The sequence below is a fragment of the Podarcis muralis genome, chromosome 2 (genome assembly GCF_964188315.1).
Source record: "Podarcis muralis chromosome 2, rPodMur119.hap1.1, whole genome shotgun sequence".
NCBI lineage: Eukaryota > Metazoa > Chordata > Lepidosauria > Squamata > Lacertidae > Podarcis > Podarcis muralis.
This window is the reverse complement of record NC_135656.1, coordinates 5,362,544-5,386,596: the sequence shown is the minus strand read 5'-3', so window position 1 is coordinate 5,386,596 and position 24,053 is coordinate 5,362,544. Positions and strand designations below refer to the sequence as shown.

The 24,053-nt window shown below is 46.9% G+C and overlaps 1 protein-coding gene across 3 annotated transcripts in view; it reads left to right on the top strand.

The window, feature by feature from the left end:
* ESYT1 (extended synaptotagmin 1) overlaps positions 1-24,053 on the top strand; it is a 78,877-nt gene that overhangs the window by 12,235 nt on the left and 42,589 nt on the right. The window contains exon 1 of one of the 3 annotated variants that reach the window (XM_028721356.2): positions 2,949-3,405. The exons of 1 other annotated variant lie outside the window; for it this stretch is intronic. In XM_028721356.2, coding sequence (XP_028577189.2) covers positions 3,043-3,405 — 363 coding nt within the window. In that variant the 5' untranslated portion in view covers positions 2,949-3,042. Of the gene's footprint in view, positions 1-2,948; positions 3,406-24,053 lie in introns of those variants that run through there. One more of the 3 variants, XM_028721357.2, reaches the window with a different exon arrangement.

Genomic DNA, 24,053 nt, shown 5'->3' with positions numbered 1-24,053 from the left:
ATTGTTACTATGTTTTTTGTAATTGGACATTCAGCCCTTGAACTTGCAACTGGTCTGTGGAACCCATCTAGAGAATTCACCAGCATTAAGGATACCCCTCAACATGACATTAGAATTTTACTACAAAAGTTGTGGTTATTTAACATAATCACATATTTTCTCTCGAAGAAGGGGTGTAGTAGAAAGCTGAGAAGCCACAATGAAAGGGGTAGAGTCAATGAAATAAAAACTAATTGGAATATATACTTTGCCAAGGATAGTTTTGAGCACTTAAAAAATTTGGTTACTGAGGTTTAAAGAGGAATGTATGTATTTCATTTATTTTTTAAATGAAAATCAGTGGAAATATACTACCCAGTAATAAAGGTCCCTGAACAGTTTACAGAATTGGACTTTAAATGAAGCCTCAGACTCCAACTAGAAATATTGGTCTCACTGAATTCTCATAAGTCTAAACAAGTGTTGTTTAAAGGGAGACGTTCTCTAACTTTACAGAGAGGGTATTTTAGAGGCTCCTCATGTCACACTTCATGTTTTGGTTCAAGACTAAATGAGATTTACATCAGAATTATGCAAAGGCAACAGATGTGCTTGGGGCACATTTCTAAAATACCTACAGATACAGGATCGTCTTCATGAATCAAGAGGGGATAGCAAAGTTTGGACTGACAGCTAGTGGTTAAAATGAGGCAAATATTGACAAGGTCCTCAAAACTGTAGCATGCTGTATGGATAGTTCCTATATATTTAGACTTCATTTTTAAAAAATGAGTGTGAAATTAAACCATTTGTATTAATATAAGCACTTGGTGCAATACCAATGGCCTATTCAGTCATTTCCTTTCTCTCAAACTGTTGAGTAGCTAATTCGAATAACATTCCAAACTACACTTTTATTTTCATATACTGTTATTCCAGAAACAGAAGGATAGCTCTGGTTAGTGGCTATAAAGAGCAAGCAAGCAAGATTCAACGCCATCTAGAAGTCTTGCTACACTGGAAAAAAGAAGTGTAAAAAGATGAATGTGGTTTTTTTGAATCGCAGTGGGGAAAATTAACTCTGCACACAATAGTCACTATTGCACTGCACAGGGACAGAGCCCTCCAGATGTTGCTGGACTATGAGTCTCATCATTCCTCCCGCTTGTCTTGCTGGCTGGCGCTGATGGAAGTTGGAGTCCAGTAACATCCAAACTTCTTCAGAGAAAAGCAATGACAAACCTAGACAGCATCTTAAAAAGCAGAGACATTACCTTGCCAGCAAAGGTCCGTATAGTTAAAGCTGTGGTTTTCCCAGTAGTGATGTATGGAAGTGAGAGCTGGACCATAAAGAAGCCTGATCGCTGATTGATGCTTTTGAATTATGGTGCTGGAGGAGACTCTTGAGAGTCCCATGGACTGCAAGAAGATCAAAGAAGATCCATTCAAGAAGATCAATTCTGAAGGAAATCAGCCCTGAGTGCTCACTGGAAGGACAGATCCTGAAGCTGAGGCTCCAATACTTTGGCCACCTCATGAGAAGAGAAGACTCCCTGGAAAAGACCCTGATGTTGGGAAAGATGGAGTGCACAAGGAGAAGGGGACGACAGGACGAGATGGTTGGACAGTGTTCTCGAAGCTACCAGCATGAATTTGACCAAACTGCAGGAGGCAGTGGAAGACAGGAGTGCCTGGCGTGCTCTGGTCCAGGGGGTCACGAGGAGTCGGACACGACTAAATGACTAAACAACAACATCCAAACACCATTCACACGCGGTGCCTCACCTTTGCTGCTGCTGTAACACAGGTGTGCATTGCTTTGATTTGTAGTTTGTGAAGATTCTCTGTGTGGGGAGGATATTATTTTTGTTTGTTACTATGTTATGTAACAAACATAGGGACGCGGGTGGCGCTGTGGGTAAAACCTCATTGCCTAGGGCTTGCTGATCGCATGGTCGGCGGTTCGAATCCCCGCGGCGGGGTGAGCTCCCGTTGCTCGGTCCCAGCTCCTGCCCACCTAGCAGTTCGAAAGCACCCTTAAGTGCAAGTAGATAAATAGGTACCGCTTTATAGCGGGAAGGTAAACGGCGTTTCCGTGTGCTGCGCTGGTGCTGGCTCGCCAGAGCAGCTTCGTCACACTGGCCACGTGACCCGGAAGTTTCTCCGGACAGCGCTGGCCCTCGGCCTCTTAAGTGAGATGGGCACACAACCCCAGAGTCGGACACGACCGGCCCATACGGGCAGGGGTACCTTTACCTATGTTATGTATTTTGGTGCTTTTTTATTGTAAACTGCCCTGTTCTGCTTGGGTGAAGGGCGGTACAGAAATTAACTAACTTTCTGACGGTAATAGCTGTTCGACAGTGGAACAGACTCCCGCAAGAGGTGGTGAATTCTCCTTCCTTGGAGGTTTTTAAGCATCTGTCATGTATGATCTAGTTAAGATTCCAGCATTGGAGGGGGGTCGGACTAGATGACCCTTAGGGTCCCTTCTAACCCTACAATTCTACGATTCTCTGAATGGGCTGGAATAGGGCGAGGAAGCCTTGCTAATGTGCTTGGAAACTTTGTTTTGGAACCTCTTGTAATTAAAAGCAGCAGCAGCTCGACTTGCGCCCCGAGGCTCAGGAACCACAGAAGGGCTACCGCGCCTCCCTCCCTCCCCGCCCAGGACCCAGCGGAGCCCTTCGAAGAAAGAAGGGTCCATTCTGTTGTCCGCGGGGCGTGTGGACAGCGGCCAGCCCGAAGGAGCTGCAGCCCGAGAGAGAAAAGGGGGCGGCGCCAGCCTTTCGTTACTTTCTTTCTCTCGGAACGGCAGCTGCCCAATCGGAATGGAGGGGCGCGGCTTCGCTCCGCCGCCCGGCTCCTCCCCTCCCCCTCTGCCCAATCACGGGGCGCGGCGTCCCGCCCAGCCTGGAGCTCGGCTCCGCCCTCGGAAGCTCGCCTTCCAATCGGCGGGCGGAGCGAGCGAGCCTCGTTCCCGGACTGCAGCAGCCGCGGGAGCTGGCGAGTTGCTGGCTTCGCCGCAGTGCGAGACTGGCGGGTTCCTGTGGCGGGAGCGCCATGGAGCGGGCCCCGGAGCAGGAGGCAGCGGCGGCGGGGGCGCCGGATCCGGGCGCGGGGGTCTCCTCGGGCTCCGGCGGCTCTCGCTTGCCCGGCGGCATCGGCTCGGCGGAAGCGCTGGCGGCGCTGGGCGCGATCGGGCGGCGGCTGCTGTGGCTGCTGCCGGTGTACCTGGCGGGCCGGGCGGGGCTGAGCCTGGGCTTCGTGGTGGCCGGCGTGGCCCTCTACATGGGCTGGCGGGGCCGGCGGATGAGCAAGGAGCGCTCGCTGCGAGCGGCCGGGCTGTTCCTGGGGGACGAGGAGGCTGCGCTGAGCGCCACGGGGCTGGGCCGAAGCCTGGGGCAGAGCGAGCTGCCCGCCTGGGTAAGAGCTGGGCTATGCCGTTTTACTTGGGGGGTCGGGGGGGGGGGACTCCGGGATTCCTCCCCTCGGATCCCGTAGCGCTGAGGAAGTTCCCCAGGGAAGAAACGGAGCAGCAAAACAAGGCGCGAGCTTTGGGATCGCAGGACATCAGCCATGCCCAAATCCTCTCGTCTTGGATGCGCTCATAGGGAATATTTACGCATTCCCAGCTTCACATGCGTGGCTGCTTCCGTGGGTGTCGGTTTCCTGCTCCCGCAAGGCTTATTTTGAAAGGGGTGGGTGAGTGGGCAAATATTGGTAAAAATACAGTTGCAGGGCGGTGATCCCGTGTCCAAGAAGGGAGCACGTGAAAGTTACTTGCCCACTAAAATGTTTTCTCTGTTTGTCTGCCTTGACACACCAGCTGCCTTTGAAGCCTCTAATGATTTGATTTTGTAAATCTTCCCTGCCTGGTCACTTGGAGGCTGCTTTTTATCTGGTGCATTTATAACACCTTCCTTCCATGGTGGATCTCATACATACTGTCCAGACCTGCTGAGGGTTGCACGGTGTGGCCCCAGACTGCCCTCAGAACCTACTTTCTTGCGACAATCAATCAGGCGTCTTTTAATCTACATAAAGTGATGCTGAGTAGTATACACTGTTGCACTCCTGCATTTTTGATGCCTAACTCCATGCCCTGCTCCATCCTTAGTTTCCTTGTGGGTGTCTTGACCAGGCCTGTGGAAAGCAAAATATCTGTAGGTGAATCTCACTGCTTCTGCTGGCATCCCAGGTTTTTCCTTCCTCTTCTCCATGGCAAAGAAAACAGGGAAGCAGTTAGCCTTGGGCTTCATCTGCAAAATGGGGATAATACTAGCCTATGTCACAGGGCTATTGGAAGGGTAGCAGCGGACATGCAAAGTATTATTAAGCAGTAGTATTATATCATCTCCCTCTGGCTGCTTTGTCTTAGAAGGGTGTTTGCAGCCACCAACCTGTAACTTTCCATGTTTCACTGCTCTGCATGAGGGAAGAAATGAAACTGCATCTAGGAGTGGAAGGAAGAAGGCAGCAGCCTCTGGCTAGATGCTGTGGCTTGGGGAGAAGCACATGTTCACACCCTCTTGCAAAACAGCTGCTGCATTTAGCACCCTCCCAGTGGCGTAGCGTGGGGGGTGCAGGGGAGGCTGGGCGCACCAGGCGCAACATCTGGGGGGCGCGCTCCACAGGTTAGGGGGCGCAAAACCCACGGGTTAGGGGGCGCAAATTACTTGCCTTGCCCCGGGTGCTACGCCACTGCACCCTCCTGCAATTTGTAACTGCTCCTGCTCTCTTGATAGCTTTCCTTTCTGCATCTTTAACCATTTTGATCCATCATTTTATCATCTGCTTCCCTATTTAGCTCCCCTTACAACTTCCTTCCAGAACCCTCCTCCCTCCCCCTATGTGATTTTCCTGCTTTCCTGCCTCCCATCTCTCTGCAGTGCTTCTCTAGCTGTGTAGATTAAGGTTACCAGATTTTTTCTAAGAATCCGGGGACACTTTTTAAAAAAGAAAGAAAAAAGGTTATTTTCCAAAAGTTACTATTTTTTAAAAAAGAAGTAATATCTTCTCTTCTGTGGTCACCTCTGTCGCGCAGCTTTCCTCTGGGCCCTGGCATGCTCTCTTGGAGCACTAGCTGCCATGCAGTAGGCTCAGGTCGGGCCTGGGCTCGGCCACGTGTCCTTGCCCTCCCGATGCTCTCCTACCGCTCCTCGGCGGCAAGGCAAGGTCGGGGCTCCCCTCTTTTTTCTCCTTCCTCCTTCTCCTCTCCTCCCTCTCCCTGTGTCGGCTCTGGTGTTTTCCTGGCCCCAAAGTGCCGCTGTGCAGTCGGCCGGGTGGCTGGGTGCTCTCGCTCCCAGCTCGATTTGGGTCACGGGGTGTGTGTGTCAGCGGTTCCCCCAGTTGACGCGCCAGGCATCCCCAGTTCCCCCTCGGCAGTGGCGGCGGCAGTCTCAGCAGCCCAGAGCCAGCCTGGTAGCACACTTGGCTCTGGCTGGCTTCTGAAGCTGCTCGCTGCCATGGCATTCGCCATTTTGCCTCGCCATCAGTCCTCATATGGTGTGTCTTGTGCTGTTGAACCATGCAACATTCATTCACTACTAATAAATCTACAACACTTAAAATATAAATCCAAGGACGGATTTTGTCCGGGGACAGATTTGTAGATCTGGGGACTGTCCCCGGGAAACGGGGACATCTGGTACCCATAGTGTAGATGCCCTTCCTGGAAACAGGTACATTTTCCCATCCTCCTATTAACAAGCTCATGCACAAATCTTGGCACTGTCTTCTGCCATGCCTGTCTTGCTTCTTTCTTGTCTTTTCTCTGCCCTCCCTTTACATAAATACTAAGGAGGAGTTGAATGAGCAACCCTGTAAGGGACAAGAATATCTAGCCAAGAAAAGGAATAAAACAGCAGGAATTTAGTTTTTCTCTCTCTATTTTTTTTCCTGGAATCTCTGTGTGTGTCGCGATATCCTTCTATCTTACGTTGGTGTCTTACATGGCACCTTACATGGGCGTAGCCAGGTTTTTTTGTTGGGGGGGAAGGACTTTTGTTGGGGGGGCAGAAATGATGTGATTGGTCAGTTAAGTATTTTTATTGTTTTACTTGATGGGGGGCAAGTGACCCCCCCCTAAGCCCATGGCTTCTTACAAGAGAAACACACCTCTCCATACCTTTCACTCACTCTAGCTAGTATTTAGTTGGGTGTGATGGTGGAACATTTCTAGTCCCATATCTGTGGTCCAAAAAGCAAAAAACCACAGGGGAACAGAAGACTGCCAACAGGGACGAAAACAGGCGACTGGGTGGAAAAAGACCACCCCTCTGTTTTTTTACTGTGTCCCCTGATTTGAGTGCTGTTGTAGTTTCAGGGGATGTTCAAAGAACCTGAGTATTTGGAAATCGATGATAGTATCTTTCAGCTCTCAGTTCTGTAATGTGGCTTTTAGCACCCTAATCTAAAGTGAGTTCACAGGTTATCATTTTCCATGTGGTAATTGCTGCTCTTATGAGATAATGTGGATGTGCATAGCTGGTGTCAGCGTTATGGAATAGAATGTTGTCTCTTCAGGAAATCAGCTAACATTGGGAGACAGTTTTGGAATGTGATACCTTAGCTCTGCTCTTGCTGTCAAATGGAACTTGTGAACTTTAACTGTAGCCTGAAACCTCTGTGCACAAGCTGAAAGATCCATATTGCTTCAGGGGCTGCAACCCTTGCTGGTCCTAAGGGTCACACTGTTAAACTAGTTCTCCAGCGGGGCACTAACATTGGCCGAAGTGCATGCCGGCTTGCCTTAATTCCATTTTAATTGGATCTTTTGTAACTGAAACTGGGATTGCACATCACACTGAATGCTGAACGGTCACTGAAAACAACAACTGTTCAGTTCCAAGCTCCTGTGGCTCTGTAACACCCAGTGTCCAAACTGGCATTTGTGGACATCCCTAGAGATGTGAAGGTATGAAAAAAATTGGGGGGACCCTATAAAAATGAAGAGAAGTGGTTAATTCCACCCAAGTTTTCCTGTGTTTATTCTAGACTTATAGCTACCCCATTCCATCAGCAGAAAATGCAATGTGGAAAGCCATGATAAATTGCCCTAAATGTGGGAAGGTAGAATTAAATGTGTTGTTGCTGTTGCAAAGTGTAGGTGTGGCCAAAAGATGCCTAACAGGGTTGAATTATATTAACAAATATAACTCCCAAACCACCTTGCCTCCTATTATTGGCTTTACTTGCTTTCACCTGGCTTGTCCCTTGTCTCCTCTAACTCTCCTCTGCTGGAACTTGAGCTAAAAACCAAAAAACTCCTGTCCATTATGTTTTGCTTGATCAACTTCCACCCTTCCGATCTTGTGTTAACATAATTCACTAGCGCCTGATCATCAGTCTCAATTCTCCTTCTATGTGATGGGTGGAGTAAAATAAGATAAGGTGGAGATGCACATGTTAAAATCTGTTGTGGCAGGAAATGTGCTGAGGCTCCCCCTTCAGCCCAGTGTCTTACTGATAAGGAGGAAAGAAAATCTTACAGGAGATACAGAAACGTACTCGCTGCTGAAAGATGGCCTTACTGTTAGGGCCCTGGGTAAGATAGCTACCCAGTTTTCCTGTGGCTGCTGAAAATGGAAAAGTGAAATATTTCTCTTTATAGCCTGATGCAACAAGTATGGCTTTGTTGCATAGTGGCAACAGAGGACCTGATTCTATAGGGATATAAGCAAGCACTCCCTGGTCCAAAGTCTAGATGCGACAAATGAACTTGCAGCAGGGTGCTAGGTTCCTTGGACTCCGGGAAGCTAAGAGATGGGGAGTGGGTACCTCAGAGCTATTGACTAGTATGGTTATGGGCAGGAATGGGAGCATTGGAGTGAAAATTCTGTGCCAAAGTAATCCAGATTCTATGGCAAAAGAAGCTAAAATGTGCAACCTGTACCAAAAATGTAACCTGTTTAGTGTTACTTGCAGGGCCCTCCCACCCATGAGGCAAGGTGAGGCGGCCACCTCAAGTGGCAGGGTCCACGGGGCAGCGGATCCAGCCTCCAAGGAACACCCCACCTGTTGCTTCTCCCGCAGTGGCATTGACAGCTGTGATGTGCTCTTTGGGATCTCTGCCTCCTTCTTGGCATTCCTGTCTCCCATGTCACTTCCGCAGCAGCCTCTTGGAGAATAGGGGGCAGTCCTGGGCTCTTCCCACCCTTGTTCCCAAAGTAGATATTTATTCCCTAGCGAGGGGGGACACCATTATGTGGTTTGCCCTAGGTGCCAACATGTCTTGAGCCAGCCCTGGTTACTTCTGTTCATAATAGGGGGGAATAAGGAATATCAAAGTGAAGATCAGTTTTGATGATGCAAAGATGTTACCATATGTTGCCAACCTGCATACTTCGAACTCTGTCTTTGCAGGATTGAGGACTAGAAACCTATAAAAACAAATTGAGATTTCCAAGTTGTCAAATGCAGTGCAGGTAGCAGTGTTGTCCCTCTTTTTTAAAAAAATGATCTACTGGGGCACAACAAACTCCAGGGCCAGGAAGGTGGAACTGCTGACTCTGAAACTATTGAAGCCCCAATGCCTTGGTGGATATATTTTAGTATCTTGCTGAGGGAGCAGAACTGTTAAAGATGGAATAGGTTTGTCCATTTGGCTGTGGCTTTCAGCAAGAAGGAAGGTCATGTTCCAGGTACTTCGAAAGCTTATTGTCCCTTGAAATTCATTCTGTAGTGAAACTGTCAAAGCACTCATATTGCATGAAACTCGCTGACTTCACTTTGTTAGGATAATAACAGTAGCCCTTGACCCAAGACAGCAGTAAACATGGGCAATACATTAAAAAGAGGGTCTAAAATTCATTCTTTTTCCTGTTGTAATTAATAATCCGGGGGCGGCAAAACTTAAGGATGGTGTCATTCTGGCTGAGATTGTGATACTGTGCTGTGCAATAACACAACTGTCGGTTGTCTTTAAATTGAATGTCTGCAATCCTATCTAGCTTAAAACGTGGAAAGATGAGACAAAGGGCCTGAAAGAATCTTCCTTAAATAAATTAGTGCTACACAATGTCTGTGTAAAACAGCAGACTTATTTTTGTTTCTGAGTAAGAAAGAAGTCAAAATCAGCTTTTCCCCATCACACTTTAGAAGGTTGGCTGTGTCTGTGGTGAGGAAAGAGTGGTTACAGTGTGCGTGTGCACTTAGTGGTGGAAAATAAAAACGATTCATTGCATGCCATAAATGGAGAGTTTTCTGCTTTTGCTCGTCGCTGCACTGATGACATCAGGCTCCTAAGTTTGCTCACAGATGCCCAGAACTTGAACTGCTGCGCTTGGCCAGCTTCATTTGCTGAGGCCTTTGGGTTGCAGTTCAAACATCTGGAATCTTGCGTTAAAATAACCGCTTGCGTTAAAAATAAGCAAGTTTCATTCCTAGGAGTAAGTGGCTTGAATTGACTTTTGGCTTACTTGCCTTTTATAAGAGATGCCTGAAAGTCAAAAGCAAGGGTGTCTGGGTGTTAAATCTCCGCTGGAAGCATGTTCCCACAGCATGGAGTCAGCTCTAGTTGTGCCTTTGTAACTGGGGAAAAGCTAACATCACATCTCTGGATGACCTCTGTGAACAAGCTGTGAAAGAAGGGCCTAAGTGGCCCTAAGGCATCCTAACTCCATGTTGCAATTTATATCAGCCCAAGAACCATTTAAGGGACGCGGGTGGCGCTGTGGGTTAAACCACAGAGCCTAGGACTTGCCGATCAGAAGGTCAGTGGTTCGAATCCCCGCGACGGGGTGAGCTCCCGTTGCTCGGTCCCAGCTCCTGCCCACCTAGCAGTTCGAAAGCACATCAGAGTGCAAGTAGATAAATAGGTACCGCTCCGGCGGGAAGGTAAACGGCATTTCCATGCGCTGCTCTGGTTCGCCAGAAGCGGCTTAGTCATGCTGGCACATGACCTGGAAGCTGTACACCAGCTCCCTCGGCCGATAAAGCGAGATGAGCGCCGCAACCCCAGAGTCTGTCACGACTGGACCTAATGGTCAGGGGTCCCTTTACCTTTAAGAACCATTTAGCACCAAAGGAGGAGGCTGCTTTATATTGGGCCAGATTGTTGGTCCACATAACTCACTATTATCTACTACAGTTGACACTCCTTTATGACAGCATGAAGTCTGTTGCATGAAGTGTTATCCTGAGGTTGTATTTTCTGGGGGATTAAATAAACAGTGGTAACTCACAAAACCAGTTTTGGGTGGCAAGGCATGGGCTCTCCAGGGTCTTGGATAGAGAAGGGTCCTATTACCTCAGGAGTGGGGAACCTCTTTCAGCCTAAGCGCCTCATTCCCTCAGGGAGTCTCGGGACCACATTCCAATGGTGGGTGAGGCATGAAGGAAAAGTGGACAGAACAGTGGAGGTGACACATCCTTTTTTATAGTAGGCTGCATTTCATCCACACACCCTCCTTCCAAGCAGCTAAGAGGCATTATTGCAGTTAAAGGAAGCCTTCCAGCCATAGAGAGGCTCTGGAGGAGCGTGTGTGGCCTGGGGAGAGTCCCAAGGGTCAGGTCGATGGGCTTGGAGAGTCATATTTGGCCCACTGGGTGTGAGGTTTCCCACCCCTGTGTTTATCTGGTATTTTTAACTGGAAATGTCAGGGATTGAACCTGGCACCTCCTTCATGAAAAACATGTGCTCTGCCAGTGTGCAGGGTTTAGGATTATGGTGTTGTGCAGCCCAAACCTCTTCAGATTTACTTGGAAGCAAAATCCCACTATTTTCACTTCCAGCTAAATGTGCATACAGTTGAAGCTTGACACCATTTCTTAAATGTGATGAGAGCATGTTTTGCTACTACATTTCGCTCCTCAAGCCTCAATGGCTCTGCTTCCTGCATCCCTTCTGGCTTTCCCCTATTGGCTCTTCAACCCCATAGCTCCTACTGTGCTGATCCACCCACTGTGTGCCTGTCTCCTCCTGCGAACCCACACACCACACCGCTGTGTTTGCCCAGCTCATACACCCTCTCTCTCACTGTACTACTCCTGTGGCCCAGCAGTAGTTAGGGTAGCAATGCCCCCCTTCCTCTTTGGTCAGTTTTCCTCGATCCACTTTTGCGAGAAACCCTGAAGCTTTAAAACCTGCAAAATGTCTTGTGTGTTTTTAAGTGGAGATGCATTATCTTTTTCTTGGTAATGTTTTTTTGTGTGTTGAGAGATAGAGAGAGATGATTGGATCAGACTTGAACCTTTGCAGCTAATAGGAAGCAGCTAGATTAGGTTCTGAGTATTTAAACCAGAAGGCAAGATATTATCTTACTTTGGGGCGGGAGGGGGAGAGGGAAACCATTCTTGCATGTTTTGAAAAAAATAAGGCTAGTCAGACAATGTTCTGAGACTGGCAGCCGCACAAAGAATTCTCTGCATTAATAGTTCATCTGGACGGCAAGCCCCTTTGCAGATATGACAACATCCTTTCTCTGATGGATTTTTCCTCTAAGCTGGGATTAGCATGGGTCTGTCCAAAATGACCCATTTACCTGGATTTAATATTGTTTTATTATTTATTAAATATGGTTATTGCCCTTCACCTGAAGATCACAGGGTGGTTCGCAACATTAAAATACAAAATGAGAACACACAATACATAATAAAAACAAGATCAAAAACAAAGCCTCTCCTACGAACATATTTAAAAAGCTATAGAATGATATAATCAGTTGAATGCCTGGTTGAATAATAATAATAATAATTTTTATTTATACCCCACACTCCCCAGCCAAGGCCGGGCTCAGAGCGGCTTACAAGCAATAATAAAAACAAGTTGAATGATTACAACTTAAAAACAAAAATAAAATACAACATTAAAATAACGGAACATTAAAATATTAAAATGTAGCCTCATCGCAGGAGGAGAAGGAAAAGAAAAAAGAAAGAGAGGGAGGGAGGGAATCAAATTGGCTCCAAGCCAAAGGCCAGGCGGAACAACTCTGTCTTACAGGCCCTGCGGAGAGAAATCAGATCCTGCATTCCCAAAACTGGGGGGGGGGGGGTACATGAAGAAGGGCCTCAGGGGATGATCACAGCATCTGGGCTGGTTCATATGGGGAGAGGCGGTGCTTGAGGTCTTGTGGTCCTTAACTATCAAAGGCTTTATAGGTCAAAACCAGCACTTTGAATTTGGTCCAGAAACCAGTTGGCAGCCAGTGCAGTTGCGCCAGGATCAGTGTAATATGCTCAAACCGTCTTGCCCCAGTGAGCAACCTGGCCGCTGAATTCTGCACTAGCTGAAGTTTCTAAACTGTTTTCAGAGCCAGCCTCATGTATAATGTGTTGCAGTAATCTAACTTAGAAGTTAGCAGGGCACAGAAGACAAAGTTAGCTATCCCTGTCCAGATAGGGGTGCAGCTGGGCCACCAGCCAAAGCTAACGGGAGGCACTCTATCTTCTGAATGCCTTCTATCTTCTGAACCCACACCTTCCCTGTTCCAAGATTGAACCAGGAGGCTACATGTTGTTTCACTTAACTGCAGAACCTTGAAGAATCAGTAACTGTGTGAGATTTGCTGGTGTGCCATCAGAAATACCGTATTGGCCTGAATATAAGCCTCACTCCCCCCCCCCCCCATTCTGTACATGAAAAGTTAAAGTGTGGCTTATATTTGCAAACATATAGTATGCAGCCAGGAGCATGGGGCAAACAGCGGCAGGAGTGTGGCAAAGCGGTGCACACATAGTCCCCAGTCCTCTCCCCCAAGGCCAGGAAGGGTATGCAGCCAGGAGCAGCGAGGAATGGAGCGGCTTATATTTGGGTATTTTTTCTGTCCTGTCCCCCCCAATTTTAAAGGTGCGGCTTATATTTGGGTGCAGCTTATATTCGGGCCAATACAGTACCATTTGATTTAATGTTCAAGGCTCCTAAAAGCTTCACCTGCCTGTTGTATATCTGCATAACTCACTGCCTTGGACACGCCTCCACCCAATTGGGCTCCCTTTCTGAAGAGAGCAATTCTCTGTCAGTTACATCTCTGCTGTAACATCCATTGCAATGATCCAGTTGAGTTACCTGTGCTTTCTCTGCCTGCCCATCTTGCAGAGAATATATTGCTTATTTCCATGAGTCACATCTGTGGGCTTTCTTGCTTCTAGTCATGGAGCATACCTAGTGGATGTGACTCTCTGATGTGACCAGATGGTTTCTTATTTTTAAACTGTGAAACTACCGGTAAATCTTTTCAGCAGTAAGCATGGAGCAGCGCCTCCAATTTTAATTCCGAAAAATAATCTCCGCTATCAGAAGTTTAGAAAATCTCATATTTGTCTCCAAATAGCCTTTGTGCCAAAGAGTTGCATACTTTAAGGGGAAGTTGGAAGGTTTTTAAAATTGATATTATAGCCTTCTGAGTTGCATGGGATGAGTAGGAATTGTGGTTTTAAAAAGCACAACTATCTAAAGTCGGCGGTTCGAATCCCTGTGACGCGGTGAGCTCCCTCGACTCGGTCCCTGCTCCTGCCAACCTAGCAGTTCAAAAGCACGTCAAAGTACAAGTAGATAAATAGGTACCGCTCCGGCGGGAAGGTAAACGGTGTTTCTGTGCACTGCTCTGGTTTGCCAGAAGCGGCTTAGTCATGCTGGCCACATGACCTGGAAGCTGTACGCCGGCTCCCTCAGCCAGTAAAGCGAGATGAGCGCCGCAACCCCAGAGTCGGCCACAACTGGACCGAATGGTCAGGGGTCCCTTTACCTTTACCTATCTAAAGTAGGGGTCAAATTCAGCTGCTAGCTGGGGCCAGTGCAAGGGCTTCTCCCATCTCCTCCCCTTGCATGCCCTCGGTCAGATCTGGGGGTTGGGGTCAGGAGAACCCCCATAACAGAACACAAGGAGGAGAAGGGAGGTAGTTCTGTTGGGCAAGCCAAAATGTTTGTGCTGATACAGACACACAGACACACAGTTTTGCAAGAAAGTCCCCCGAAGTTACTAGGTCACCCTTTTTTAATGAACTTGTCGGCCCACATATACATATATTATTTAGCTATTTGTAGCATAGATGGCCTGAAAGATTTAAAAAATGGGCCAACTCTTCTAATTTTATGAGAACCTCCCTGCCAGATTACCCGGAGGCTATTTTGGTCACATGCAAGCAGGCAGGTGGCTGTTACCGAAGTGTATTATCTGGCAAGGCTTGGTTGTTTAGATCCTGTTAGGTGCCTGTCTAAGCAGATCAGAAATCTCACAGTATAGGAAAAAGATCCCCTTCTCTGTGCCACGGAATCTGTCTTGGCAGGCCTAGCAGCACTGGCATTTGGGGAATGCTTCTCTCTGACTCACCACCTACTCCTCACTCTGTTTTCTCCTATACAGGAAATGCTGCTTCTGCTGCTCATTTTAGGGCCACACGATTAAGAATAGTGGGTGTAGCATTTGGGGCAGGCTGTCGAAGGGAATTTCTAAATATAAGCCGGTCTGGCATCTTCCTACCATTTTTTTGAAGACCTTTTGAGCTAGATGCTTCCATTTGCAGCTAAGCTTTAAGAAGAAATGAATAGCACCTCTGGTCAGTGCGAGCTGTGTTTGCGGGAACTAGCGAGCCGTTAGATGAACTCATCAAAATGATGTACCCACATCTTTCTGTATGGAGTCAGATACTGGAGACATTTGGCTTAGGACTATGCCAACCGTGTTCAAGGGTCTCACTGTGACCTGTGCTTTGCACGCAGACCCTGTCCCTCCTCCCTAAAAGACTTCCACTTGAAAGAGGGTAGCAGAGTTCAGTGCAGAGTGACTCAGGGCCTGAAGGACCCAAGTAGGCTTTGCTTTTTGCCCATTTATGCCCTGGCGTGATGAAAAGAAGCTCAAGGTGGCTGATATAAACTGCAAAGTGCTCCATTATCTGAGCAATGTAAAACATTACAAATGTGGCACTAGTCTTGTAAATGATAACAGCTTAGTCCAGAGGTCAGCAAACTTTTCCAGTCCACTGTCCCTTAGACCTTGTGGGGGGCCGGACTATATTTTTTTTGAGGGGGGGGGGACGAATTCCTACGCCCCACAAACAACCCAGAGATGCATTTTAAATAAAAGCACGCATTCTACTCATGTAAAAACACCAGGCAGGCCCCACAAATAACCCAGAGATGCATTTTAAATAAAAGGACACATTCTACTCATGTAAAAACATGCTGATTCCCGGACCATCAGTGGGCCGGATTTAGAAGGTGATTGGCCCGGATCCGACCCCCGGGCCTTAGTTTGCCTACCCATGGCTTAGTCATGGTAACCAGGGTGAAAGGGAGCCTGTCTGCTGCAGTGGTTGGAGTGTTGGCCTAGGGCCTGGGAGACCAGGGTTCAAATCCCCACTCAGCCATGCCGCTTACTAGGTGACCTTAGGCCAGTCACACACTCTCTCAGCCTAACCTACCTCACAAGCTTGTTGTGAGGATAAAATGACAAGGGGGGGGGGGACCTGTCTACCACCTTGTGCTCCTGGCAGTAAAGATGGACTGTAAAAATAAATATATAAAATAAAAGATCAGATAGCAGAAACACTCCTGTAACTTCATTGAGACACACTGAATGTCTTTAAAAAATAAAGGAGACATTGCATGGCTTTCTCAATGATTTGCAACCTTGGACTGAGGCAGGTCCTTCAGTGGGGCGGGGGGGGGGGTTGCTTGTTTAGACCAGGAGGAATATACAGTGGTGCCTCGCAAGACGAAAAGAATCCGTTCCGCGAGCCTCTTCGTATAGCGGTTTTTTCGTCTTGCGAAGCAAGCCCATTAGTGGCTTAGCGCTATTAGCGATTTAGCGGCTTAGCGGCTATTAAAGGCTTAGCGGCTGAGCTGCTAAAAGGCTATTAGCGGCTTAGTGGCTTTGAAAAGGGGGGGGGAGCGGGGGGGAAATGGCGAGACTCGCAAGACGTTTTCGTCTTGCGAAGCAAGCCCATAGGGAAATTCGTCTTGCGAAGCACCTCCGAAATGGAAAACCTTTTCGTCTTGCGAGGCATTCGTCTTGCGGGGCACCACTGTACTTGCTTAGTGAATGTGAGTACAAATTTACTTTTCCTCCTCAGTTTAACAGGAGTGACTTTGAGGTAAGCTATTCATTTCACTGCCACTTGTGTGTACGGAGCCCCCAAGCCCCCTTATGCCTTGCAGTGCTCTGGGGAGGGGGCTGTTCAGAGCGCATTCATTCATAGGATGAATTCATTCCCATGCAAGTTGCACTTCCAGTTGAACTCTTCCCTCCCCTTCCACTTGCTGCTTTTGCCTCGGACCTCCTTGGGGTAAAAACATCTTGCAGAGGGGTCAGGAGTGCATGACAAGGGGAATTTCAGTTGCTTCCTTGTGAGTAGGTTATTTTAGTGCCCCCTTCACTTAAAGGGCAGTGTCTGCCTGACTCATTTCATCAGTGCAAAGATTTCTCCTTGCACAATGGACTTCTCTTCCCTTTCTCTCTCCACATGTGCCTTGTGTCCTCTGCAAATCTGCTCCAGAAGGGTGGGGGAACCCCCCAGAACAGATCTGGAGTGAGAGGTGGGGGAGTTTCATCACGCAAACAAAAATCCCTGTGCAAACCGAACTACAGTGGTACCTCGGGTTACATACGCTTCAGGTTACATATGCTTCAGGTTACAGACTCCGCTAACCCAGAAATAGTGCTTCAGGTTAAGAACTTTGCTTCAGGATGAGAACAGAAATTGTGCTCTGGTGGCATGGCAGCAGCAGGAGGCCCCATTAGCTAAAGTGGTGCTTCAGGTTAAGAACAGTTTCAGGTTAAGAATGGACCTCCGGAATGAATTAAGTACTTAACCTGAGGTACCACTGTAGTTAGTGGCATACTTCTCAATATCTTTGGGGGGGGGGGTAATCGTTCCACAAAGTGATACAGAAGTATGCAGCTAGGCAATGGTTGTCACAGCTTGTGAGCCAACCACCTGGCACTCCTGTTGCCACAATAAGATTTGAGGGTGGGTTTTCTTCAGTATTGCCCAGAGATCATATTGTGTTGCGTTTTGTACTGGCTGAAATGACAGCATATGCAGTTTCCGGCCACGGTGGGAGAATAGTTGGGTGAAGCAAATTTCCGAAAAATCGGTACAAAATTTAACCAACAAATGCAAAGCCCTTACAATTAAGTAGGGACTGATTCCCAGTATCCTTATTAAGGCTGTTAACTCCTTTAGTTGCAAATCTGTTGCAATAAAAAAGGAAGAAAACTAGACTTGGGCTGTTGGTGTAATGGGACTGTTAAGTAGACGTTATCTTCAAACGATGCAACGTTCCATTGTTATGTTCTGCGAAATCTGCCAGATTAGTTTTTGGAATGATCTGTCAGTGGAATAAAGAAAACATTTACTCTTTGAGGTGCCACAGTATGCCTGCACACTACAACATGTTCAGAGAGGAGATGTGTTTGAATACCTAAAAAGTGTTTATTCATTGCTGCCAGGGGGGGGTGGAAGATATTGTTCGCTATGTACTATATATTGTTCCCTGTATAATTCCCCTAGGGATAGGTTTTCGAAAGAGGCCTTTCACTTTCATTTTATGATGGCACGGTAGGGAGAAAGCTTGTTTTTTATGGGTTGATGGGGATGTATTGGGTTTCAGGGCCGGCCCACCTATGAGGCAAAGTGAAGTGACTGCCTCAGATGGTAGGATCCTCGGGGCAGCAGATCCTGAAGTCAATCTTCCTTCCCTCCTTGTTGCTGATGTAAACCTTCCATCACTCTTCCTTCCCTGGAAGGAGGGAGGGGGCGTCATATTGGGGTCTGCCTTGGGTGCCAAAATTGTCTTGGGCCAGCCTTGTTAGGCTTCTATGTTTTCCTCTAGCAGCCCGTGGATCAGACATCTCTCCATTAGGTCTGTATTTTTGTGACGGCCAACAGTTTTTAGCAAATATGCTTAAGTCTGTTGTTTGTTCTTAGTCATGGGCTGCTCAGGTCATTTGACTTTCTGCATTTGAGAAAGCCTGAAGCGGCCGTTCTCCTTTGTGAGATGACTGCGTGAGGAAGGCAGATGTTTGCCCACCAGCAGGCCCGCCCACACCATATACCCAGTGATCTAATATTGTGAAGTGGCACTGCAGCTGAAGTCTCTGCAAAAATCGATTTCCTTCTGCACGTAGCAAAGCGGACTGAGTCAAGCACTGCTTCTGGTGCATTTGTGGTACTTGCGGTGGTGACCAGTGCAGGCATATGACCACAGACCCCAAACTGCAAGAGCGGTTCATCACGTGGCTTCTAGCTCCTTGCTACTATCGCCTTACAGTGCACTGTCCCGAGGCAACATGGGGAGGTGGCCAGAACAGTGTTAGGTAGTTGATATAGGAGCTGAAGTGTGATATCCTGAAAAACCACAGTATTTGTTAACCTCAAAAACTACTTGTATGTTCAGCTCAAGTTTCTTCATTTAGGAAAGCAAACATCTTGACAAGTTATTCAGTCCCAGAACAAGCCCAGCCGGTTTGGAAGTGGACCTGGGCAAACTTTCTATTTATTTTAATAGCTATGGGGCAGAGTTAAAAGGAGGAGGGTGGGATGCACTCTTTGTGAACCATCTTCGGCATTGCACTGTTGCATTTAGTGGGGTTATTCCTCTCCCTGCAACCAAGCTGGTTGCCAAAATTTGGTGGGCAATTTAAGTATACCAGGTTTATTTATTTAGATCATTTCTATACTTCACATTTCCAAGGGAATCTCTCAGCAGGCTTAAGTAATCAAGTAGTAGAACATTGCAAGATAATCAAAACAAAACATTACAAGGGAGACTCAGATGCAAATAATCCACCTTATCATTAACAAGAAAGCACAATATTATATTAAGCATTAGAGAAGAAGATGAGATATACAAATCAAGCACACAAACACAATACAATTCCACATATAAATATAGGTAAAGGTAAAGGTACCCCTGCCCATATGGGCCAGTCTTGACAGACTCTAGGTTTGTGCGCCCATCTCACTCAAGAGGCCGGGGGCCAGCGCTGTCCAGAGACACTTCCGGGTCACGTGGCCAGCGTGACATCGCTGCTCTGGCGAGCCAGAGCCGCTCACGGAAACGCCGTTTACCTTCCCGCTAGTAACCGGTCCCTATTTATCTACTTGCACCCGGAGGTGCTTTCGAACTGCTAGGTTGGCAGGCGCTGGGACCGAGCAATGGGAGCGCACCCCACCGCGGGGATTCGAACCGCCGACCTTTCGATCGGCAAGCCCTAGCCACTGAGGCTTTTACCCACAGCGCCACCCGCGTCCCTTACATATAAATATAATTTATAACTAAACAAAATGGATGAAGTGGAAGTTGCACCCTCAGTTCTCTCCCATCCCCTACCCTTCCTCCACCAACAAAGCCCTTTGTTAGCATAAAAGAATAATTTACAGCCAGCTCATCCACTCTTCTACTTATCCTGTGCCTAGAAAGCAGCAAGTTCTCATTTGTCCCGCTGCTTTCCCACCCAGGGAGGTCCTTTTTCTATACTGGTTCAGTCTAACATGCTGAGAGGTTATTAAGCAACTGTAGAACACTCTTTTGGTTCATGAAAGGGCTTTTGACCCAGAAGGGTGAGGGGAGGCCATTTATCCCAGTTCCTCCCACCTGCAATTCCTGTCATTCCCCCCACTACCATTACAATCTGCTCTGGAGGGTTAAGATGCAGTAGGAGTAAATATTCCTTTTTTGAAAAAACCCAGAAGCCTTCCTATTGGGACTCATAGATTCGGATATTCCTAAAAACGTAAGAGAGATATTCCTTTATGCCACAGTGGCCGCCAGGATGCTTATTGCATCAAATTGGAATAGTCAGTGACAAAGTTCCTTCAAGGACAGAATGGACTCAAAAACTGGTTGAATATGCGGAGTTGGATAATGTATCTGATAAAATGAAAAATAAACCAAAACATGTATTTATTTCAAAGTGGGAAGTAGTTAAAATATATTTGAAAAACAGTTGTCATAGTCTAAACTCTGTTGTAGCATTTGAATAACATCTGTAGTAGTTGGTAGTAAGAGTCGAGACCACAGACAATTACCAGTAAATATTTATTTCTAAAAAAGGGGGAGCAGCAGGAGGGGCTGTTTTTTTTGGGGGGGGAGATAGATAAAATTGCCCTCCCCCTTCCGTTAGTGAGGGCTTCACTGGCTCAAAATGTCTTAGACATGGGAATTATTGTGTTAGTTTTCCTGATTATAATACTAATGCTTTCTATCCCAGATTCTAACCTTCCTTCTACACTGCATTCCCTGTTGCTTTATGGAGCTGTGGCTCTTTGATTGATGTATGCCACCCTGTCACACTAAGTTTTAAATGGTGTGAAATAACTATATGCTGAACATTGCATGAAATTTCATTGCTTGAAATTACAACGTAAAATCTCCTCATGATTTTCCAGGTTAACAGGGTTGCAAATGTTTGGTTTTTTGTTTTTTGTTTTAAATGATATTTATTACTTTTCAAACAACTTCAACACAACGCTACAAAAAAGAAGAAGAAAGTATTGTATTGTATTTGTATTGTTCTTTTTTTCTGTTTGGGGTTTTTTGGGGGGGTGGGAAAGCAAATATCCTGAAATGAGTGCTAAACTCCTGATAGACTTTGCTAGTTTTCCAGAAGTGGTTTGTATGTCGTGTGAAAGATCACACACACAAAATGAAAATGTTCAGGTGAGGAAATGTCGGGAAAACAGAATAAAGTGCTCCTACCTGAATGCAGTGAGAAAGCTTGTGGCTGTTGTGTGTTAAGTTGGAGAAGAGGGAAGAGAGAAATTGCCGCATGTTAGTCTATTCCCAGGTTTGGCTTATGAAATACTGTAGCAGTTTTTTAATACTTTATTTCGTCAAACCCTGAGGTTTTTGGAAACCTATTGGTATTTTCCCAGTGAGAAGATAATTAATGGACAAACTTCACTGAAAAACAGCTTGTCTTCTACTCCTGATCTACCTATTATAATATGCAGCCACAGGGGGGGTTGTATTGTAGGGCACACATTCTTTTTTCAATGAAAAAGTCTTAAAAGTCTTGCTGGTGTACACCCCTGCTCTGGGAGCCGGGGACAGCACACAAGTGTTCTAGAGAAATGTCCCTGGACTATTGTTTTTCTATGAGCAAATTGTTTCTATTTTACGGGGCAGCTTTCAAGTATGCAGGTGCCCACCTGCAGCTCGGGGTGGCACAGTCTGGAAAGGCTCTATTGCTTGATTCTCCTGCACATACAAACTAGACCTCTGCCACCCGAGTTCACAGCCACATTCCACTAGGATGTAGAGGAGCTGTTACAGCTCAGTGGTACTGCACCGGCTTTTTGTGCATAAGGTCCTGGCTTGAATTGCTGGCACCCCCTGGGACAATTTGGAAAGCTTCCTGTCTGAAAGCCTGGAGAGCCTCTGCCAGGCATTGTGTAGACAGTGTTGCTTTAGATAGACCAGTGGCCTGACTCTTCACGTGGGGTGTGTCTCCCTGTCTCTGTGTTGCTCTTTTGCCACGCACGCCATTCACACACACAAGCAGGATTTAACACGAGGGTAGCCTTTAAGTAGCTGCTCGCCTATGGGGAGTAAGAATTGCTTCCAGCCAACCAGGTAGAGAAGCTTTGCAAATGTTCTTATTTTTTTTAAAAAATTGTTCTTTCAAGGGACAAATGGCAAACAGAGATGTGTGCTCGAGTCAGAACACTTTGTAAGCTACATGCATTTTTGGATGTATTTGCCTGAGTGCTTGAGAGTTGGCACTCTGCTGTGTTAACCCAGCATGGTATAGTGGTTGAGAGCAGTAGACTCGTAATCTGGTGAACCGGGTTTGCTTCCCCGCTCCTCCACATGCAGCTGCTGGGTGACCTTGGGCCAGTCACACTTCTCTGAAGTCTCTCAGCCTCACTCACCTCACAGAGTGTTCGTTGTGGGGGAGGAAGGGAAAGGAGATTGTTAGCCGCTTTGAGACTCCTTCGGGTAGTGATAAAGCGGGATATTGAATCCAAACTCCTCTTCTTCTTCCTCCTCCTCTTCCTCTTCCTCTTTGTTAAATAGTGGGTAGACATAGCAGACGACACAGCGATTTCTCCAAAGCAGCTCTTTATTTGTAAGCTGTCACATAACTGAACAGCAAACAGCTCAGCCGGCCTGCTTTTATAGGCAGCCGGCTGTCAACATTGTAGCAACAACAACCCAGGGTTTCCCGCCTAAAATAACTGACGTGGACCTGAGTGAAAACTACATACACAATACTCCTGGTGGCCAGGGTGAGAACCTCAATACATAACACTCTTCTTCACCACCCATTTAGGAGCAGGTGTTACAGCTTGATGCTTAAAATGTTTGGCTGGAATGCCTGCAAATTGACCTACTCTTTTCAAGTGGTGAGCTTTTGGAGAACAATGTGTCCTCCAAGTGATACTCAAATCCACAGTAGGAACTCTGTGTATGTGTGTTACGAGAAAAGGAACGAGGCTTGATTTTAACCGCGTGCTTTTTATGCTTATTGAGCGTCATGCATTGATTCTGCATTATCCTGGTATAAATAGGTTGATGGAGCTCCAGGCTGGCTTTAGCCCATCCGGCTTGCTATCCTGTGCTTGAGGGTTGCTTAGTTTCCTTTCCCAGAAGCAGATGGCCCTTCCTCTCTTCACTGCTTCTCTGTGTGCTTTCTGCCTTTGGCTCATGTTTAATTGGAATAACACATTAATCAGGTGCTCTGAGGTGACAAAAAACAGTCCTTCTCTCACCCGCCCCCCGGGCTGCTCTCTCCAAATCTTTTTTTGCTAAGCTGTGGGGTGACTCTTTTCCACCTGGGGGAACTGGGGGTCAGATTTATATGTGCACACCTTTGTGTATTGTATTGTACTGTTGTCTGTTTTAGGGTGTATTGAACTGGGTTTACAGCTGCCTTGAGAACTCTGGTGAGTAGGTGAGGCTATAAATACTTCTAAATAAATATAAATAAGGGGAGAGGGGATACTTTAATTCTGTTGGGATTCGGCTTTGATATCCAGGTTGTTTCTTTCTCAGCCCCAACAGCAACACTGAAAGACAGTTACCGTCTCTTTGAAAGTGTTTAAAGATAATGGAAGAGAGCTGTTGTCATGTGCTTGGTTTCCTAACTGCCTCTGTATGTGCCATGGATGGGGAACAGGGTGTCCCACCAGTTCATCTCACACAGCACCTAAAAACTGTGGATACTGTGTTCAGGATGAGCCCAATACATTTTGGCACCTGAGGTGAACCTCCTCCATTCCTGCCAGAGAAGAAGGGGAGAATGAAGGTCTACATCAGGAGCAAGGAGGGGGTATGAATTGTCTCATAGGTGGGTCGGCCCTGACTGTGTTTCATGATCTGGGACTTAACATGAAAATCAGTGCATTCCAAACTCCAGACATGACCCCCATGCAAATCATCTTGTGCCACTGTCGAGAAGAGAGGACCTCTTAATGCTGACCCTGTTCATCCCCGTGGCAAAAATCTGGGTGCTTTATTTCCAAAGTGCTAGTCTTAACTGCCAGGGAGGATCTTGCTGCTATCAAGAAGCATGTGGGTAAATGTCTGGCAGCCCCCTCTATCCCTAACCCTCGTATCTCCTTTTCCCACTTCTATATCAGTAGTTCAACAGTATTTTCTTTAAACAAACATTCTACAATCCTTTATGAAGACCTCTGACCCTCTCCTGTTTTTCATTTCCTTAATCTTGTGTGCTTAATGCCTGTTTTGCCATCTGCAACACAAGTGTATTTTCAACACTCTCTCCCTTCCGGGTGTTGCACACCCTCTGGTGTGTTTAGCTGTGCCCAGTAGTGGCACATATCTGGTGTGCATGCATGCAAATATGATGCGTCTTAAATCCAAAACAGAAGGTGATTTTCCTGTCAGCTCCTGCACACACACACACACACACACACACACACACAGCACAGAAATAACAGAGCCCTGATTACTATGGAAGGAGGAAGTGGGTAAACTGGGTACAAAACCACTGGGTTAAAATAAATCACCCAGCTATTGAGAAATAAGCATTGTGGGCTTGTGTGGTGATGCAGATGGCTTGCCTTTGAGCTGCAGTTGTATCATCTGTCCTTGAATGTCTGCAGCAGGGTGTTAGGTTATCTTAAACAAGCAGTGCTGTAAAAAGCCTTTCTGTGCTTGG